This window comes from Acanthamoeba castellanii, assembly GCF_000313135.1.
Source record: "Acanthamoeba castellanii str. Neff unplaced genomic scaffold scf7180000084669, whole genome shotgun sequence".
Lineage (NCBI taxonomy): Eukaryota > Discosea > Longamoebia > Acanthamoebidae > Acanthamoeba > Acanthamoeba castellanii.
In genome coordinates this window covers 610,970-626,017 of record NW_004457554.1, presented here as the reverse complement: position 1 = coordinate 626,017, position 15,048 = coordinate 610,970, and the positions used below count along the sequence as shown (strand labels likewise).

General features: G+C 57.9%; 7 protein-coding genes across 7 annotated transcripts in view; 3 read left to right on the top strand and 4 right to left on the bottom strand.

Moving 5' to 3' along the window:
* Positions 1-405, top strand: part of ACA1_115410 (LMBR1 domain containing protein) — a gene marked incomplete at both ends in the record, with an annotated part of 3,805 nt that extends 3,400 nt beyond the window's left edge. Inside the window, 2 exons of the mRNA XM_004342182.1 lie at positions 128-214; positions 346-405. Of these exons, the coding sequence (XP_004342231.1) occupies positions 128-214; positions 346-405 (147 nt within the window). The remainder of the gene's footprint in view (positions 1-127; positions 215-345) is intronic.
* Positions 406-595: 190 nt separating this feature from the next.
* ACA1_115400 (protoporphyrinogen oxidase) lies at positions 596-2,859 on the bottom strand (the record flags this gene model as incomplete). The annotated part of the gene is made up of 8 exons (XM_004342181.1): positions 596-940; positions 1,059-1,175; positions 1,250-1,429; positions 1,559-1,923; positions 2,043-2,120; positions 2,256-2,386; positions 2,473-2,577; positions 2,654-2,859. The coding sequence occupies 8 exons, from the start codon at positions 2,857-2,859 to the stop codon at positions 596-598; spliced, it is 1,527 nt and encodes a 508-aa protein (XP_004342230.1).
* Positions 2,860-3,301: 442 nt separating this feature from the next.
* On the top strand, positions 3,302-5,051 carry ACA1_115390 (cysteine proteinase; the record flags this gene model as incomplete). Its single annotated transcript, XM_004342180.1, has 8 exons — positions 3,302-3,657; positions 3,732-3,839; positions 3,920-4,072; positions 4,143-4,234; positions 4,296-4,464; positions 4,522-4,657; positions 4,730-4,832; positions 4,963-5,051. 8 exons carry the CDS (start codon positions 3,302-3,304, stop codon positions 5,049-5,051), a joined length of 1,206 nt encoding a protein of 401 aa, XP_004342229.1.
* A 122-nt stretch (positions 5,052-5,173) lies between these two features.
* On the bottom strand, positions 5,174-7,820 carry ACA1_115380 (translation initiation factor IF2, putative; the record flags this gene model as incomplete). The annotated part of the gene is made up of 8 exons (XM_004342179.1): positions 5,174-5,784; positions 5,899-6,118; positions 6,242-6,415; positions 6,499-6,699; positions 6,866-7,035; positions 7,119-7,181; positions 7,271-7,550; positions 7,650-7,820. 8 exons carry the CDS (start codon positions 7,818-7,820, stop codon positions 5,174-5,176), a joined length of 1,890 nt encoding a protein of 629 aa, XP_004342228.1.
* A 630-nt stretch (positions 7,821-8,450) lies between these two features.
* On the bottom strand, positions 8,451-9,101 carry ACA1_115370 (uncharacterized protein; the record flags this gene model as incomplete). The annotated part of the gene is made up of 4 exons (XM_004342178.1): positions 8,451-8,547; positions 8,763-8,897; positions 8,958-8,999; positions 9,067-9,101. 4 exons carry the CDS (start codon positions 9,099-9,101, stop codon positions 8,451-8,453), a joined length of 309 nt encoding a protein of 102 aa, XP_004342227.1.
* An 841-nt stretch (positions 9,102-9,942) lies between these two features.
* On the top strand, positions 9,943-12,667 carry ACA1_115360 (CUE domain containing protein; the record flags this gene model as incomplete). Its single annotated transcript, XM_004342177.1, has 8 exons — positions 9,943-10,532; positions 10,598-10,733; positions 10,812-11,060; positions 11,128-11,208; positions 11,280-11,541; positions 11,626-11,941; positions 12,019-12,420; positions 12,508-12,667. The coding sequence occupies 8 exons, from the start codon at positions 9,943-9,945 to the stop codon at positions 12,665-12,667; spliced, it is 2,196 nt and encodes a 731-aa protein (XP_004342226.1).
* Positions 12,668-13,731: 1,064 nt separating this feature from the next.
* Positions 13,732-14,525, bottom strand: ACA1_115350 (uncharacterized protein; the record flags this gene model as incomplete). The annotated part of the gene is made up of 3 exons (XM_004342176.1): positions 13,732-14,003; positions 14,079-14,223; positions 14,334-14,525. 3 exons carry the CDS (start codon positions 14,523-14,525, stop codon positions 13,732-13,734), a joined length of 609 nt encoding a protein of 202 aa, XP_004342225.1.
* Between the last annotated feature and the right edge of the window lie 523 nt (positions 14,526-15,048).

Genomic DNA, 15,048 nt, shown 5'->3' with positions numbered 1-15,048 from the left:
TTCCCCTCGCTCTCCAAGATCTTTACCTCGCGGTACGCACCTCCGCACCGCACACGCGTATGCGCACGACACACGCTCACACGACACACGACACACGTTGTTGATTGGTGACAGGCGCACGACGGAGACGCCCGCGGGACTGGACGACTACGTGAACGACCTCGACGTGCTGGCCTCCAAGGTGGAGCGGAAGAGGAAGAACATGAACAACGTCGTACGTGTCCTACACCACACCTCTTCTTCTTCTCTCCTCCGCGTCGCCTGAAACAACTCATTCTAATCGCCCACTCTTCCACTCTTTCCTCCGACACAACAGTGAGCCAGCACACGCCGCACAAGACGCAGGTTTTGACGACGACGAACACATCACCACCATCAAGAGAACGAATGAACGTCCACACATAGGAGCAAGAGAGAGGAAGAGAGAGGAAGAGAGAGGAAGAGAGAAGAGCAGCCAACACCTGGTGCGGGGAGCATGTATGTATTTAATTTATGCTGCCAACGTATTTAAACACCACCAGAGTAGCATCATGTGGGCCACATAGAGGCCACGTAGAAATGGTAGCTTCGTCTCAGAAGACTCGAGTCTGAGCGCTCAGAGCTGGAGGCGATGGACGGTCCGCCAGGCGTTCTCCACGCAATCGTTGACGCCGACGCCGCCCCAGGAGTTGCCCACGAGGTGGAGCGAGGGGAAGTCGCGCTGCAGGGCGCCGCGGATGGAGTCGACCAGCGCCGCGTGGCCCACGACGTACTGCGGGATGGCGTTGAGGTCGACGCTCACGTTGACCCGCGCCGGCGAGGCCAGGGCTGCGGTCTTGGCCGGCGGCAGCCGGAGGTGGCGCTGCAGGCTGTCCAGCGCGATGGCCTGCCACTCGTCCTTGGTGCGATTCTCTTGGCCCTTCTCCACCCGCATCATCACCGTGAACCGCGTACAACCGGGCTGTCGGCAATCGATGGAACTGTGAGCGCGCGTGTGCCATCACCACCGCACTCGCACACTCCACACACGCACACGGCAGGACACGCACGACCGCACACGCACGCACACACGCATGCACCTGAGGATCCTGCTGGGGGAATGCGGAGGAGTTGAACTGCACGCCGAGGATGGGCTGCTTCTCCATCGCGGGCACGAGATAGCCGAACCCTTCCACACCCGCCGGGAGCAGCGGTTCCTGTGTGTGTGTGTGTGTGGTGTGAGTGTGTGTGTGTGTGTGGTGTGAGTGTGTGTGGTGAAGGCTACGCGTACCGTGTAGGCGAGGTGCACGAGCGCCAGCGACGCGAAGGGAATCTTGAGCATGTCTTGCTCGAGGGTCGGGTGGTGGCGCAGGCAGTGGGCGAGGGCGTGGGAGGGCAGAGCGGAGATGACCTTCTCCGCTCGCACCGTCATGCCGTGTCCCAGGCTGAGCGACATCGTACCATCCCGCTCCTGGCTCACATCAGCCCAGCCAACGATTAATCAGAATTAAATAATCAAAAATAATCCCAAATACTAAAAATACAGAATAATAAATTATATAAATAATACTGAATTTATAAATGAAAATAAATGGGGCACCTGGTCCATGCGCTCGACGGCGGTGTTGAGTAGAATGTCGGTGTGCTCGTCTTCCCGGATCTTCTGCTCCAGAGCGCGCGACAGGGTCTCGACGCCCTCGCGGAAGGAGTAGACCTGCATCTTCTGCATCTCTTGAACGGCCGGCGAGAGGTACCCCTCGTCCGTCTCCTCCTCCTCCTCCGCCGCCGCTTCGTTCTTTGTTGTTTTCGTGTTTTGGTTCTTTTCGTTCTTTTCCTGCCCTGATCGCGAGGCCAGCATCTCGCGCAGCATGCCGAGCCCGATCGAGCCGTACTTTTGTTCGTATTCGTGCAGGAACGGGAAGCAGGACTTGATCGACAGGCTCTGCGACCGACCACCGAAAATGCCTGGACATCACCGTCAGACAACACACACACGACACACACACACACACACACGACACACGACACACGCACACCACCGCACGCACGCACGCACGCAGGAGGTCAGGTGCACGAGCGGGTACCGATGCTCAGGGCGTCGGTGAGGGTGTCGGCCACCACCGGGGAGAACCGACGCGTGAAGAACGAGTGGATGGATTCATCTGGCCGGCACACACACATATACCACACACACAGGCATGCGTGAGTCGTGTGCGTGGGCGGGAAGTGTGAGTGCGAGCTGGGCTGGGCTGGGCTGGGCTGGGCTGGGCTGGGCTGGGCTGGGCTGAGTGGAGTACCGGGTTGCTGGGATCGGGGCACGGTCCATTCGCGCAGGAAGGCGAACACGGCGCTGCGCATGAGCGGGGAGCCCAGCACCTTGAGTGGGTGGTTGGGCAGGCGCAGCAGGCTCCCGTTTGTGTACAGGTACCTGGTCGCCAGAGAGTCAATACGGCCGCACTCACGCCACCACTCACCGCACACACCGCACACACCGCACACACACTGTGGACGCACCTGTTCTTGATGGCCAGCGAAGAACAGGGCACCACGTGCTGTCGGAGGCCCAGCTCGTCCACCAGACGCAGCGTCGCCCGCCCCTTGCTTCCCACCGTACGAATGCTAAAGACAAATAAATCAATAAATAAAGTAACATAAAATAAATAAATAAATAATGTGGTGTAAGGGGGGGTACTACCTGGAGGGTCCGGCCTCGAAGACGAAGCCCTCGGGCGTGCGTAGGGAGTGCAGCCAGCCGCCCAGCCGCTGTCCTTGCTCGATCAAAATGATGCGCTTGCTGCCGCTACTGCAGCTGTCCTGCAGCCGCTTCTGTACGAAGCGGCAGGCCGCCAGCCCCGATATGCCGCCGCCCACCACCGCCACTCGATGCACCTTCTCTGCCATGTCTCTTTGCTTTGTTTGTTTCTCTTCTGCAGCCCTCACGGCTCCGGACAATAAAGAAGTAAAAAAACAATAGACAAAGTAAACCTCTGAAAATTCGATAAAAACCCAGTGAAAGGTGGAATGACCATCGAATCCATATGCAGCATGTTGTTGCAACAGTATGTTCATGTTGTTCCATTTCGCAACTGTGGGTTAGCTAACAGAGTTGTCGCTCCAAGGCCTGTCGTGCTGTGTTCACCAGGGCCACGCCGCCGTGAATTTTCGCGCGATGGTACCTCATGATGGGGGAGGTGAGCCAAGACGGGACCACCGCTTCAGCTCACCCCAATGGGGTCGATGTCACGAGCCTTCTTCGAAGAAAAGGTCCCGTCGGCTCTTCATTCTCTTCAAGCTACCACGCGAGCCAAGCATTAACTGTACAACACACACCCACACACAGACCATGCGCTACACGACGAGAGGACTGGTTGGGCTGGGGGCGTGCTGCCTGATCGTGGCCGTGGCGCTGGCCTTCGTGGTCGGCCCGTGTGCGGCCCAGGGCCTGCTGGGCCACATTCGGCCCGCCGAGCACAAGCACACCACCAACGACAAAGAACACAAGCTGCTGATGGCGGCGAAGGAGGAGGAGGAGGTCGATGACCACCATCACCACCATCACCACCATCATCACCCGCGCCAGCCTGCTCCCAATCCTCGCGACGTGGAGCTCGAAGAGCAGCGGGCCTTCACCGAGTGGATGCGCACGCACCGCAAGTCCTATCACCACGACCACTTCCTCCCGCGCTTCGAGATCTGGAAGTGCGGCTCGCTACTTTGATTTGTTGGCGCATTGAGCTGAAGTAATCTCTTCATGGTGTGGTGGTGCGGCTCAGGACCAACAATCGATGGATCACTCACTGGAACAAGAAGCACGCCAATGCGTCGTCCTTCACAGTCGCCATCAACCAATTCGGCGACCTCACCTCCGACGAGTTCAACAGGTGTGCTGACCACGTTCCACCCCAGAACAAAGAAGAAAGAAGAAAGGGGTCTGATGCGTGGTTGTGTGACGCCACTGCAGGTTGTACAATGGGCTGCATGTCTTCAGTGCGCCGAAGGCGAGCGAGAAGGTGGAGCGACCAAGGCAGTGGGCCAACACGGCGGGCATCCCCGAGTCGGGCGACTGGCGCCAGAAGGGCGTGGTTTCCCGGGTCAAGGACCAGGGCATGTGCGGGTGCGTCCCTCAACCGAACCAACCAGTTCGCGACCCGCTTCATGGCTCACAACCGGGCCACTCTGTACAGCTCGTGCTGGGCCTTCTCGACGACCGGCTCGACCGAGGGCATCAACGCCATCACCACCAGCCGGCTCGTGCCACTCTCCGAGCAGAACTTGGGTACTCTCGCTTTGGCTGTCCTGTTCACCTTCACTTGACTGACCAACCGCGCGCCCGTCAGTTGATTGTGCGACGGCGGCGTACGACAACTACGGCTGCAATGGCGGGTTCATGGACAACGCGTTCCGCTACATCATCGACAACAAGGGCATCGACTCCGAGGCCAGCTACCCCTACGTGGCCGCCGACGGCCAGTGCCGATTCAACCCCAAGACCGTGTACGGCGGCAAGTGCTCCATATGAGCGCGCTACGGTCGTTCATCTCTGATGGTGTGAGTGTGGTGTAGGGGAGGAACGCTGAAGAGCTTGCCCAAGGGCGACGAGAAGGCGCTGTTGGTCGCAGCCGCCCGCCAGCCGATCAGCGTGGGCATCGACGCTGGGCGCCCCAGCTTCCAGTTCTACTCCAAGGGCGTATACAACGAGGTATGCGCTCTCCCCATCTGTCGCGTTTCGTTTGGCTCACTCACACGCACCACCGCACACGCGCGTGTCCAGCCTGAGTGCTCGTCGACGGAGCTGAACCACGGGGTGCTGATCGTGGGCTGGGGAGTGGAGCGGGGCCAGGCCTACTGGCTGGTGAAGAACTCCTGGGGACAGAGTACGCCACCACTAACTACCAAACGTCGTTGTGTGGATTGCTGACACCTGGCGATCGTGCGTGTCTCATGTGTGTGTCGTGTCGTGTCGTGTCGTGTCTCGTGTCGTGTCTCGTGTCGTGTCGTGTGCAGCGTGGGGCATGGACGGGTACATAAAGATGAGCAGGGACAAGAACAACCAATGCGGCATTGCCACCTTGGCCTCCTACCCCTCCATGTAGCCAACACCTTACTTAGTAAGTCAGTCAAGAAGAAGGAAGATGATGACGAACGCATCATTGTAATGCAAGAAGAAGGCGGTGACCGGGTGGATGGAGCTCACGCACGCACGCGTGGCGCGCGCTCACTTGGGATCGCCAAACTTGCGAGGCACCTGCTTCATGCGATAGCAGGAGATGATGTCGCCTGGTCGGAGGTCGTTCCACTTGGGCAGCGCCAGACCGCACTCGTCGCCCTTCTTGGCCAGGGTGACGTCGTCCTTGAACTTCTTGAGCGACTCGATCGGGCCGTCGTAGAGCGCCGCGTACTCTTCGTCGGCGTTGACGTCCTTGTTGCGTCGCAGCAGCCGCACGCGGAGCCGCGAATCGAGCGCGCCGCGCACGACGCGCAGGCCGGCGACGTTGTGCTGTTCCCTGTTGGGCATGGTGACGGAGAAGACCGAGAGCACGTCGCCGCGCCCGACCTCCTCCTCGACCTCGCGCGGGGCCAGCATGCTCTCGAGCCGCTTCTTGATGTCGTCGGCCAGCTGGTAGATGATGCTGTAGTTGTTGATGTCGACCTTCTCCACGCGCGCGAGCTCGAGCACGCTGTTCATGGGCGGCACGTTGAAGCCGAACACGACGGCGCCGGTGTCCTTGGCCAGCCCGATGTCGGTCGTCGAGATGTCGCCCACGGCCGACTTGATGATCCGCAGCTTCACCTCATCCTGCGGGAACTGGCTGATCGTCGACTCAACTGTGTCGTTGTGTGTGTCGCGTGTGTCGTGTGTGTCGTGTGTGTGTTGTGAGCCCATATGTGCGTGTGCGTGCGCGCTCGGTAAGGTTGCCGTTGACGAGGGAAGGTACGCACCTGCTTGCAGTGTGCCACCGATATCGGCCTTGATGACGACGTTGAGCGCCTTTTCCATTTCCTGCTTGGCCGCGGCGGCGCGAGCGGCGGGATCGGAGGCCTGGACCACGTCCGTCAGGGCCTCCTTGGCGTGCAGCCGCTCCTTCCGGTAATCGAGGATCTGCTTGGCCTGCTCCTCGCCCAGCACCACCACCAGATCATCACCCGGGTCGGGGAGGATCTACCATCACACAACGGATTGGCGGTTGTTAGGCCGACCACTCATGCACGCGCGACACACAACACACACCACTCACACACGAAGAGCGAGAGAGAGAGAGAGAGGGCGAAGGCGACAGAGCACCTTGGTCTTAAAGCCGATGACTTCAACGGGCGTGGAGGGATCGGCTTTGGTGGTGGACCGACCCAGCCAATCGGTGAGTCCCCGTACGCGGCCCCACGTGCCTCCGGCGACGAAGAAGTTGTTGAGCTTCAGCTGGCCCTGCCTGACCAGCACTGTGCCCACCACACCACGTCCCTGAAGCACCACGGCGCAGTTAAGCACATGACGCGCGCACGACACGCACGACACAACACACACACACACGAGTGGGAATGTACCTTGTCGATTTTGGATTCGATGACGACGGATTCGGCGGGGCCGTTGGGATCAGCACGCAGATCGAGCATCTCGGCTTGGAGCAGGATGGCATCGGTGAGTTCGTCCAGATTCTTGCCCGTGGACGCGGACAGCTCCACGCACTGAACATCTCCGCCAAACTCCTCCAATATCACGCCGTGCTGCAGCAACTGTCTCTTGACCTGCAGCCAAGAAATGATCGCACACGACACACGACACACGACACGACAACACGACGACACGACGACACAGTGGCGTGCGGTACAGAGGCCAACGGTCAGAAGAGGAAGAAAAGCAGAAGGAGGAGGAGGAGGAGGAGAATGGGGGAGCTTGGAAAGAGAAACGCACTTTGCTCGGGTTGGCTCCCTCCTTTTCGATCTTGTTGATAGCGACGAGCAGCGGCACGTTGGCTTCGCGCGTCACTTCGATGGCCTCCTCCGTCTGCTGCATGACGCCCTCGTCGGCCGCCACAACGAGAATCACCATGTCCGTCATCGCCGCGCCGCGCTGTCGCATCGCTGTGTGCGTGTCGTGCGTGTCACGAGAAAACATGGTGAGACACATTCCCTGCATAACTCGCGCACCTCACTGGTGATCGTACCAGCGAAGGCGTTGTGACCCGGCGTGTCCATGAACGTGATCTTCTGCCCGGAGCTGAGTTGTACTGCGACATGAAGAGGGTTTGTCAGTAGCGGGTAGGCATTGGATAGGCGGGCGGTGGAGGTGGAGGTGGAGGTGGTGACGTGGACGCACCCATGGACGCCGAGAGGCGCTGTGTGATGCGGCCCTCCTCGACATCGACCACGGAGGTCTTACGGAGGGCGTCGAGAAGCGAGGTCTTGCCGTGGTTGACGTGGCCCATGACCGCCACGATGGGCGGTCGCGGCACCATGTCGGCCTCGTCGATCGTCCGGGTGAGCTTCATGCCGGTGCCCTCGTTGAGGTCAGAGCGCCGGGGCACGAAGTAGAGCTCCTCGCACAGGATGTCGACCAGCTCGGGCGGCAGCACGTCGTCCACCGTTCGGGGTTCATGCTGCAGCAAAGGCCAGCCAGCGTTGATGGATTGAGTGAGCGAAGTAGAAGAAACTGTGGAATGTGATGTGTGGACGGTAGAGATGGACAAGAGACGTACGCCGCACTTGATGGCCACCTTGAGGATGTCGATGGTGCTGAGACCCGTGACGGCGGAGAGGTTCTTGGGCGTGGCGCGCGAAGGGATGGAGATCTCCTTCGGCTTGGCCTTGCGCTCTTTGAGTTCCTCCAGCTTCCGCTTGCGCGTGGCTGCCAGACGCTTGCGCACCATCTTCGACTTTTCCATCTCTGACGCCGTCGCGTAGAGGCGCCTCGTGCCACCCGCCTGCGTCATCAAGAAATCGATGCTTAATTGTTCTGTGATGATGGCCAGGCGCGAGCATCACACACAGAGGAGCGAAGCATGGGCAAGGAATTACCTCCATTGAAGTCAGAATCGAGGAAGATGTCAAAGCTGACGATGATGAAGGGAGAGCAACGACCACGCACAGCGCACTGCCGCGCGGAGTGTATGCTAATCCCACTCCCGTCGATGTTGACACCATAGATCGCGTTGAGGAAGCGGTGCGGTGATGGAAGGGGCGCTCGGAAGAGCAAAATGTGGAAGATGAAATGCCGCGGCGAAGATGCATAGGAGCAGAAGACGATCCCGCAGACGCGGCTTGCAGGGGAATGTGAAAGGAAGCAGCGGAAAGGGGCCGGGTATTGCCCCAAGCCAGAGCGCGTCGCATCGCCATCGCTCTTCGTTGATCGCTCCCGCTCAAGTTTCGCTTTGATCATTTCTTGCCCTTTTCTTTTCTTCTTTTTCTTCGAAAGCACACCATCACGCCATCCACCCACTCGCCCCATCACGATGGCAAGCAAGAGGGGAAGCGTTGGGCGCTTGTGATGTATCTGTGTTCTACTCTCGCCCCTCTTTAGTGGTGTCGCATCGAAACATTACCGGCAATGCGCCACACGCCTCACACACTCTTGCTCCTCCTCTCCGCTCCACTCCACTTAGGACCACCGAGCTCAGGCGCCGAACATACTGATGACGATGATGATGATACCACACCAATATGCGTTAGAAGAGAGGGCGTGAGGAGCGGGTATCAGGAGAGGGCCGATGGCCAAACGCAAGAGAATAGGCTGATGGGTTGCACGCCGAGACGAGGAAGAGCGATCATGCACAAGCCGAGAGAAAGGAGGGGAAAGGAAGGAGAGGACGCACACAATCATGAGAAAGAGCACAACGACGTTCCAGAGAGCGACGAACACCCGAAGAAGCCTGAGGTTGCGCAAAAGGTCGAAGAGCTTGCTCTTGAGACCGTCCGAGGGTTCCTCAAAGGAGTGCTCTGTTGAGGGCCTAGATGCGAGGGAGAAAAAAGTAAGGAGAAGGAGGAGCATGAAAGGAAGGAGGGAGTACAGTTTGAAGTTGAGAATCGCGGCCCCGTTCACAATGAGAGTGCTGCAAATCGCGAAGATGTGTCAATTGAAAGCACAATCAACCCACAATACGAACTCGGCTGCCGTACCCAAAGAGGATGATGTCCGAGAGGGACAGCAACATGACGCAACGTGGTGGCCCCTCTTTGCAATCGTTTTTCGATTTGTTGGACTTCTGGCGAGAAATTCAGTTTCCTTCCTTTTTCTTTTCCAACAGATTTTATAAAATAATATAAAAAAATTACGACATGCTCGTCGCGCACACTTACCAACGTGTGCTTGGCTGAGGTGCTGATCTTCCTCACGTGCGCACTGTTTGGGAGGACAGCGGAACACATGCTGCGTTCATTCATATACTTTGTCTCGGCCTGGGCCCGGAGAGAGGGCAACCAATGATGTCTGAATATCCACATGGATTCTTCTTCTAAGGCAAGTGCCGGTGTGGAGTAGAATGTCGGATACGGCCATACTGCGCAGAAAGCACCGCTTCCCATCCGAACAGCGAAGTTAAGCTGCGCCAGGCGGTGTTAGTACTGGGGTGGGCGACCACCCGGGAATCCACCGTGCCGAATCCTTTTGTACTCGAAACGTCGCGTTGCTTCTTTTCTTGTTTGCAAGACAAGCTCACCCAATGGCAAGGCCAAAGAAGTACAACTAGGCGGAGGGCCAAGCCAATGTTTGTGCTTCAAGGCTCTCTGACTTTGATTCCGCCGAACCTCGCGCTTTTCCGCACATTTTTCTGCCTTTCTTCGGGTTAGCTGAAGTCGTTTCGTGTCGGGAAAAAACAGGGAAGCAATGAGTGCAGTCGTTGGTGTTCCGGCGAAAGGATCCGCGGCCTGGGCTTGTGTGTATCTTCAACGCATCATCAGCATCACGACCAGATCATCAGATCCCCATCTTTCTTATCTTCTACGCACAACTGATTTCGCGAGAAATCGTACCTTTACAGAACACAGCAACTAAAAATGGATCAGGGATTCGACATGACGGCCAGCATGCACGCGGACGTGCTTCGCATGTGCAAGGGCGATAAGGAGAAGGCCAGACAGATGGTCTCGGGTCTGCAGGGCCAGATGGAGGAGGAGAAGCGCAGGTCCCAGCAGCGGAAGATTGATGAGCTCTCCCCCAATTTCCCCAGCATCGATCGCCATGCCCTCGTAAAGATTCTCAGCGACAACGACTGGGATGTGGAGAAGGCCATTCTGCCCTGCTTCGAGTTCCAGGAGAAGGAGAGGGAGGCCCAACGACAAAAGGAGCGCGAAGAGCAGAACAAGAAGAGGGAAGAGGAACGTCGTGCCAGGCAGGCCGAGGCGCGCCAGCAAGCGAAGACCTTCCTGGTGCAGCTGTTCTCGAACGTGCCCGAGGACAAGATCCAGGCCATGCTCGAGGAGAACGAGGGTGACGTCGACCTCACCACCGACCAACTCATCAGCATGAAGGCCGAGGAAGAGGAGAAGCAGGAGCAGTTGCAGAAGAGGCGCAAGGAGGAGGAAGAGCAACTCAAGCGACAGGCCGAACTCGAGAAGCAGCTCAAGATCGACACCCTTGTGCAAAGGTATGTTTTGCATCCGCCGAATGCTGGATCTCCAATTTGTTGTCTCACGATTGTGCGTTGGTCAGGTTCGGGGACTACTGCAACCCGAACGAGATCGTGAACATCCTCTCCAAGCACAACTGGGACGTCAAGGTCGCAAGCAATGACGTGTTGCGACTTGTCGAGGAGCGTAAGCTCGAGCAGCTCAAGCGCGTCCACACGGTACAACACATATCGCACACCCTACCCTAGCTAGCCCTCTACGCGATCTTGCTCACAGCCTTGTTTGCATGCCCGCAGACTCTGGACGAAGTGGTCATCAGGGAGGCGCTCTACAAGAACGACTGGAACCTGATCGACACGATGAAGCAGCTGCGCCTCATGGCGGCCGAGCAAAAGGCCCAGCAGGCGCAGAAGGAGGAGGAGGAGCGCCGCAGGAAGGCGCAGGAGGAACTGGAGAAGGCCAAACAAACCGCCGAGGAGGAGGCCAAGGCTCGCGCCGAGGCCAAGGCACGCGAGGAAGCCAAAGCCGCCGCCGCGGAGGAGAAGGTGCGCAAAATTCCTCCTCGCCTTTGCTTGCGTTCGCCTGGTATCTGACTCGCCTCTGTTCATATAGAAGAAGGCTGCCGACAAAGCGGCTAAGGAGGCCGCAGACAACATGTTCCTCGAGCGCTCGGTCATCATCGGCAAGGAACTGGTAAGCTTTCTCTGCCCTGCGACATATGATACGCAGCGCTAACCGGTCGCATGTGGACTATCGATGAACAGGACGAAATCATCCAGGCTCAGCGCAAGATTGCCGAGCACGAGGCCGACCCGCTGACGCACATCAAGCAGCAGCTCGAGGAGAAGCTCAAGTTCGGCCCCGAGAACCTGCCCGGCATTCCCGGCATGGTCCCGCCCACTCGCAAGGTGATCGACGAGCTCCTCGGCAAGGAGAGCCCCGTTCCCGTCACGCCCGAGAAGCCCGAGCAGGAAGACCTGCCCGAGAAGGTCAAGGTCCTCCCCACCGGCATGGAGTTCACCGAAGGTACGCTTACCACGCCCCTCACCGCGCTCATGACTTGGTGCTTTGACTGACGAAGATATCACTTCATCATCGCCAATGATACAGTGGACACGACCGCCGTAGATTCGAAGACGACCCTCAAGGCCTCGCCCGAGTCGCTCGATATCAGGCACCCCATCACCGTCGAGTGGGAGATGGAGACTGCGCCCTCGAGCTCGGATTGGATTGGTCTCTACAAGGTGGGCAGCGATAACGGCAGCTACGCCATCTACAACTGGATCAGCCCGGTGGCCCAGAAGGGCGCCATGACCTTCACGCCCACCGAGTTTGGCGAGTACGAGCTCCGCTACTTCGCCTCGAGCTCCTCGTTCTTCTCGCGCCAGTACTCTGTCAAGGCCGTCTCCAACCCTATCCGAGTCGGGTACGACCACCACACACACCTCACATCAGAACAACGCTGAACAGCTGAACTCATCTCTTTCTTTCTTCTGTCATCAGACCTCAGCTCAAGCTGGTCCCCTCGTGGGACGCCGCGACTAACATGCTGTCGGTCAAGTTCGAGCAGAAGTCGGGCAACCAGTACCTCAACGCCTGGGTGGGCCTCTACGCCAAGACCGAGAAGGACAACAGCCAGTACCGCGCCTTTGACTGGCTCTCGAACGCGGTCGACCACACGCTTAAGTTCGCCTGCCCCAAGGCCGGCGAGTGGGAGTTCCGCTTCTTCCCGCAGCGGTCCTACGTCGACGTCGCGCGCGAGAGCGTAACCGTCGGCGGCACCGATCGCGTCGAGCTGTCGCTCGTGGATGGTCAGATGATCGTCAAGACCGAGCTCACCACCGTCGATCCCGCCTACGACAACGTGTGGGTTGGCATCTACAAGACTGATGAGACCAACAACAGGTACCCTTCCGCTTCATCATCATCATCATCTGCTTCATCATCGTCGTCGTCGTTGATCTAAGCCTAACGTTTTGCGATCGTCAACAGGCAGTACAGGAAGTACAAGTATGTGAGCCAGGCCACGGGCACGATCACGTTCCGGGCGTGTACGACGCCGTCGACCTACGAGGCGCGCATCTTTGCCAACAAGGGCCTCGAGGTCGTGAGCAGGAGCAACACCATCGTCGTCCCGCCCAAGCAGCAGTAAGCCGCTCTGCTCTTGAGCACCCGCCTCCGCAAAGCCTGAACGGAGCACCTTCCCCCCGCCCCCACCCAGCTGCTGCAATCAATGCGAGTAGTATTGTTTTTTGAATTGAGCAGATGCAGCTGAACACGAGCGCACTCACCTTCACCGCCGAGCTGGCAGTTCTCCTGTAACCTCGTCATTGGGGGGGGGGCAGTAGCGGCTGAGGCAGGCGCAGGCAAAGTTATGCCGGCAAAGAGACGGGTCACGCCGGCGTGGCCGGTAGGACAGCAATTCTTTTGTTTGACTCTCCTCACCAACAAAGCAAGCAACATGAGCAGCAACTCTTCTCCTTCGTCCGACCGTGTCGATACGGCGCCTCCGCCGCCGACCGCAAGTACGTTCCTCCACACTTGCCCTTCTTCCGAAGCTCCATGATCGGCACGAACATTGCGAGTAGAGCGAATCACAGGATGAAGGCGATGGCTAACGCTACCCGTTACCCTCCCTACTTATGACTTCCCAACAAGAGTTCGAGCACGCCCGCATACTCGCAGCTGTCCAAACAGCGCGCCTCTAGCACAAATTGTCAGTGTGCTTGGCCGATGCGCGCTTGCTGCGCTGCATGCTTCGCTGCCAACGGGAACTTGATCTTCTGGCGCAGCAGCAGCAACAAGAAGAAGAAGAGCAAGAAGACTAAGAGCAGGGGTACACGCACCAACGGCTCCTGTGCCTGCCGTTGCTACTCAGCTCACAAGATCTCTCCATCTTCAGTGACGACGAAGGCGAGGACCAGTGACCGCATCTCCAGGTTCTGATGAAGGGTAGTACGACTCCCCCGCAACATCGTCGGCTCAACAAGATCTTCGCGAAGTCACAGCCACAAGGAGGACCTTTCCCGTTGTCAGCGTTTGAGCTTTCCTCTGTATAACTCTTCTTTCTTCTTCTTGTGTACAAGCGATGCTTCACACCTTGAGCCTCGTCTCTCCCCTTGGCCGTGCATCAAAAAGATGCAGACTGAACGAGAAGGAAGAGGAGAGGATGAACGAGGTGCGAGGATTCGAGCTGTGGTTGCGGGAAGCAGCATCTTAGCCCTCCACACCCTGGTTGTAGTCACGGAACTTGATCTCGCCCACCTTGACGGCAGAGTCCTTGGGCAGCGTGGAGGGATCGAACATCATCGACTGCGGCAGGCGCGAGTTGATGTCCTTCGGGCCGGTCTGGCCGGTGTACGAGCCCACGATCTCGTCGAGATCGCATTCGTTGATGAACTCGATGAACTGCCTCTCGGACACCATGCCCGTGTTGGAGGGATCCAGCATCGCGTAGGCAGCGGCCGTGGCCTTGCTCATGTCAACGCCTGGCATTCACCATTCATCGAGATGTGAGCGATTCGCGTAGCATCAACCATCTCACTCAAAAGAGTTCGGCGTACCCGGGCCAAGAGCTTCCTTGGGGGCCTTGCAGCGCTTGCGAAGGGAGTAGAGCTGGAAGCAATCCTTCAGGAACTTCTCGGCCGCCTTCTTGTTGATGCTGCCCAGATTCTTGGGATCGTAGAACTGCCAGATCTCTCGCGCCATCTAGATCCCCACCTCAGCCACATGGCCAGCCGGTCAGCTCTTCCATTTAATCAATTCAATTCATTCATTGGTAATCGAAAAGAATAAATAAAAAGAAGACATAAACGCACCTGGTCTATTTTTGTTTCAAGGTCTTCATCGATGTCTAGTTCGTCGCTGGCGGTGGGGGGCTTGATGGTGCCCTTCTTGAGCTCCTTCACCAGCTGCTTCTTCATCTGGGGATCATCGAACACCGTGTAGCCGTCGGGACTCGGGAACACCGTCTCCATCAGAACCAAACCCTTGATGCTCGCCGCTCCCATTGTCTTGTCTACTCTATCACTACAACTCTACTCGCTTGCTCTTTGATGTCGTGTGCCCTCCTTGTTCTTCTTCGCTCCAATTCTTAAGGCGGCTTCCGCCAGTAGCGCCATTGGCCACTGAATCGGATTTTTGTAGACTGATGGCGCAACACTGCGTCACAACGGGAAATGGAGAAGAAACTAGTTTTGTTCATCCTCGCTGAAGATCTAGATTGGTGTGTTGCGCGGTGTAAAGCAGGCTGTGATGCCATTTCTTAAGTCGCGATGGTAGGGGGGTCCTGTGGCCATGTACAAGTGAGATTCGGTATGTAGATTTGTCAATGTTTGATTGAAATTGAAGTACCTTGGCATGGGCTTTTTGATGGTGTGTGGTTGGTGGTGATGTCGCATATGGGCGAGGACGAGGTCGCGGTCACACAGGGAAGCGCAGATGGTGTACATGGAGCTGGCACTTGGTGGAGGACGTGCACACGGCCAATGGTCCCTACACAGAGGTATGTGAGACCATGTGCGAGACAGTGGT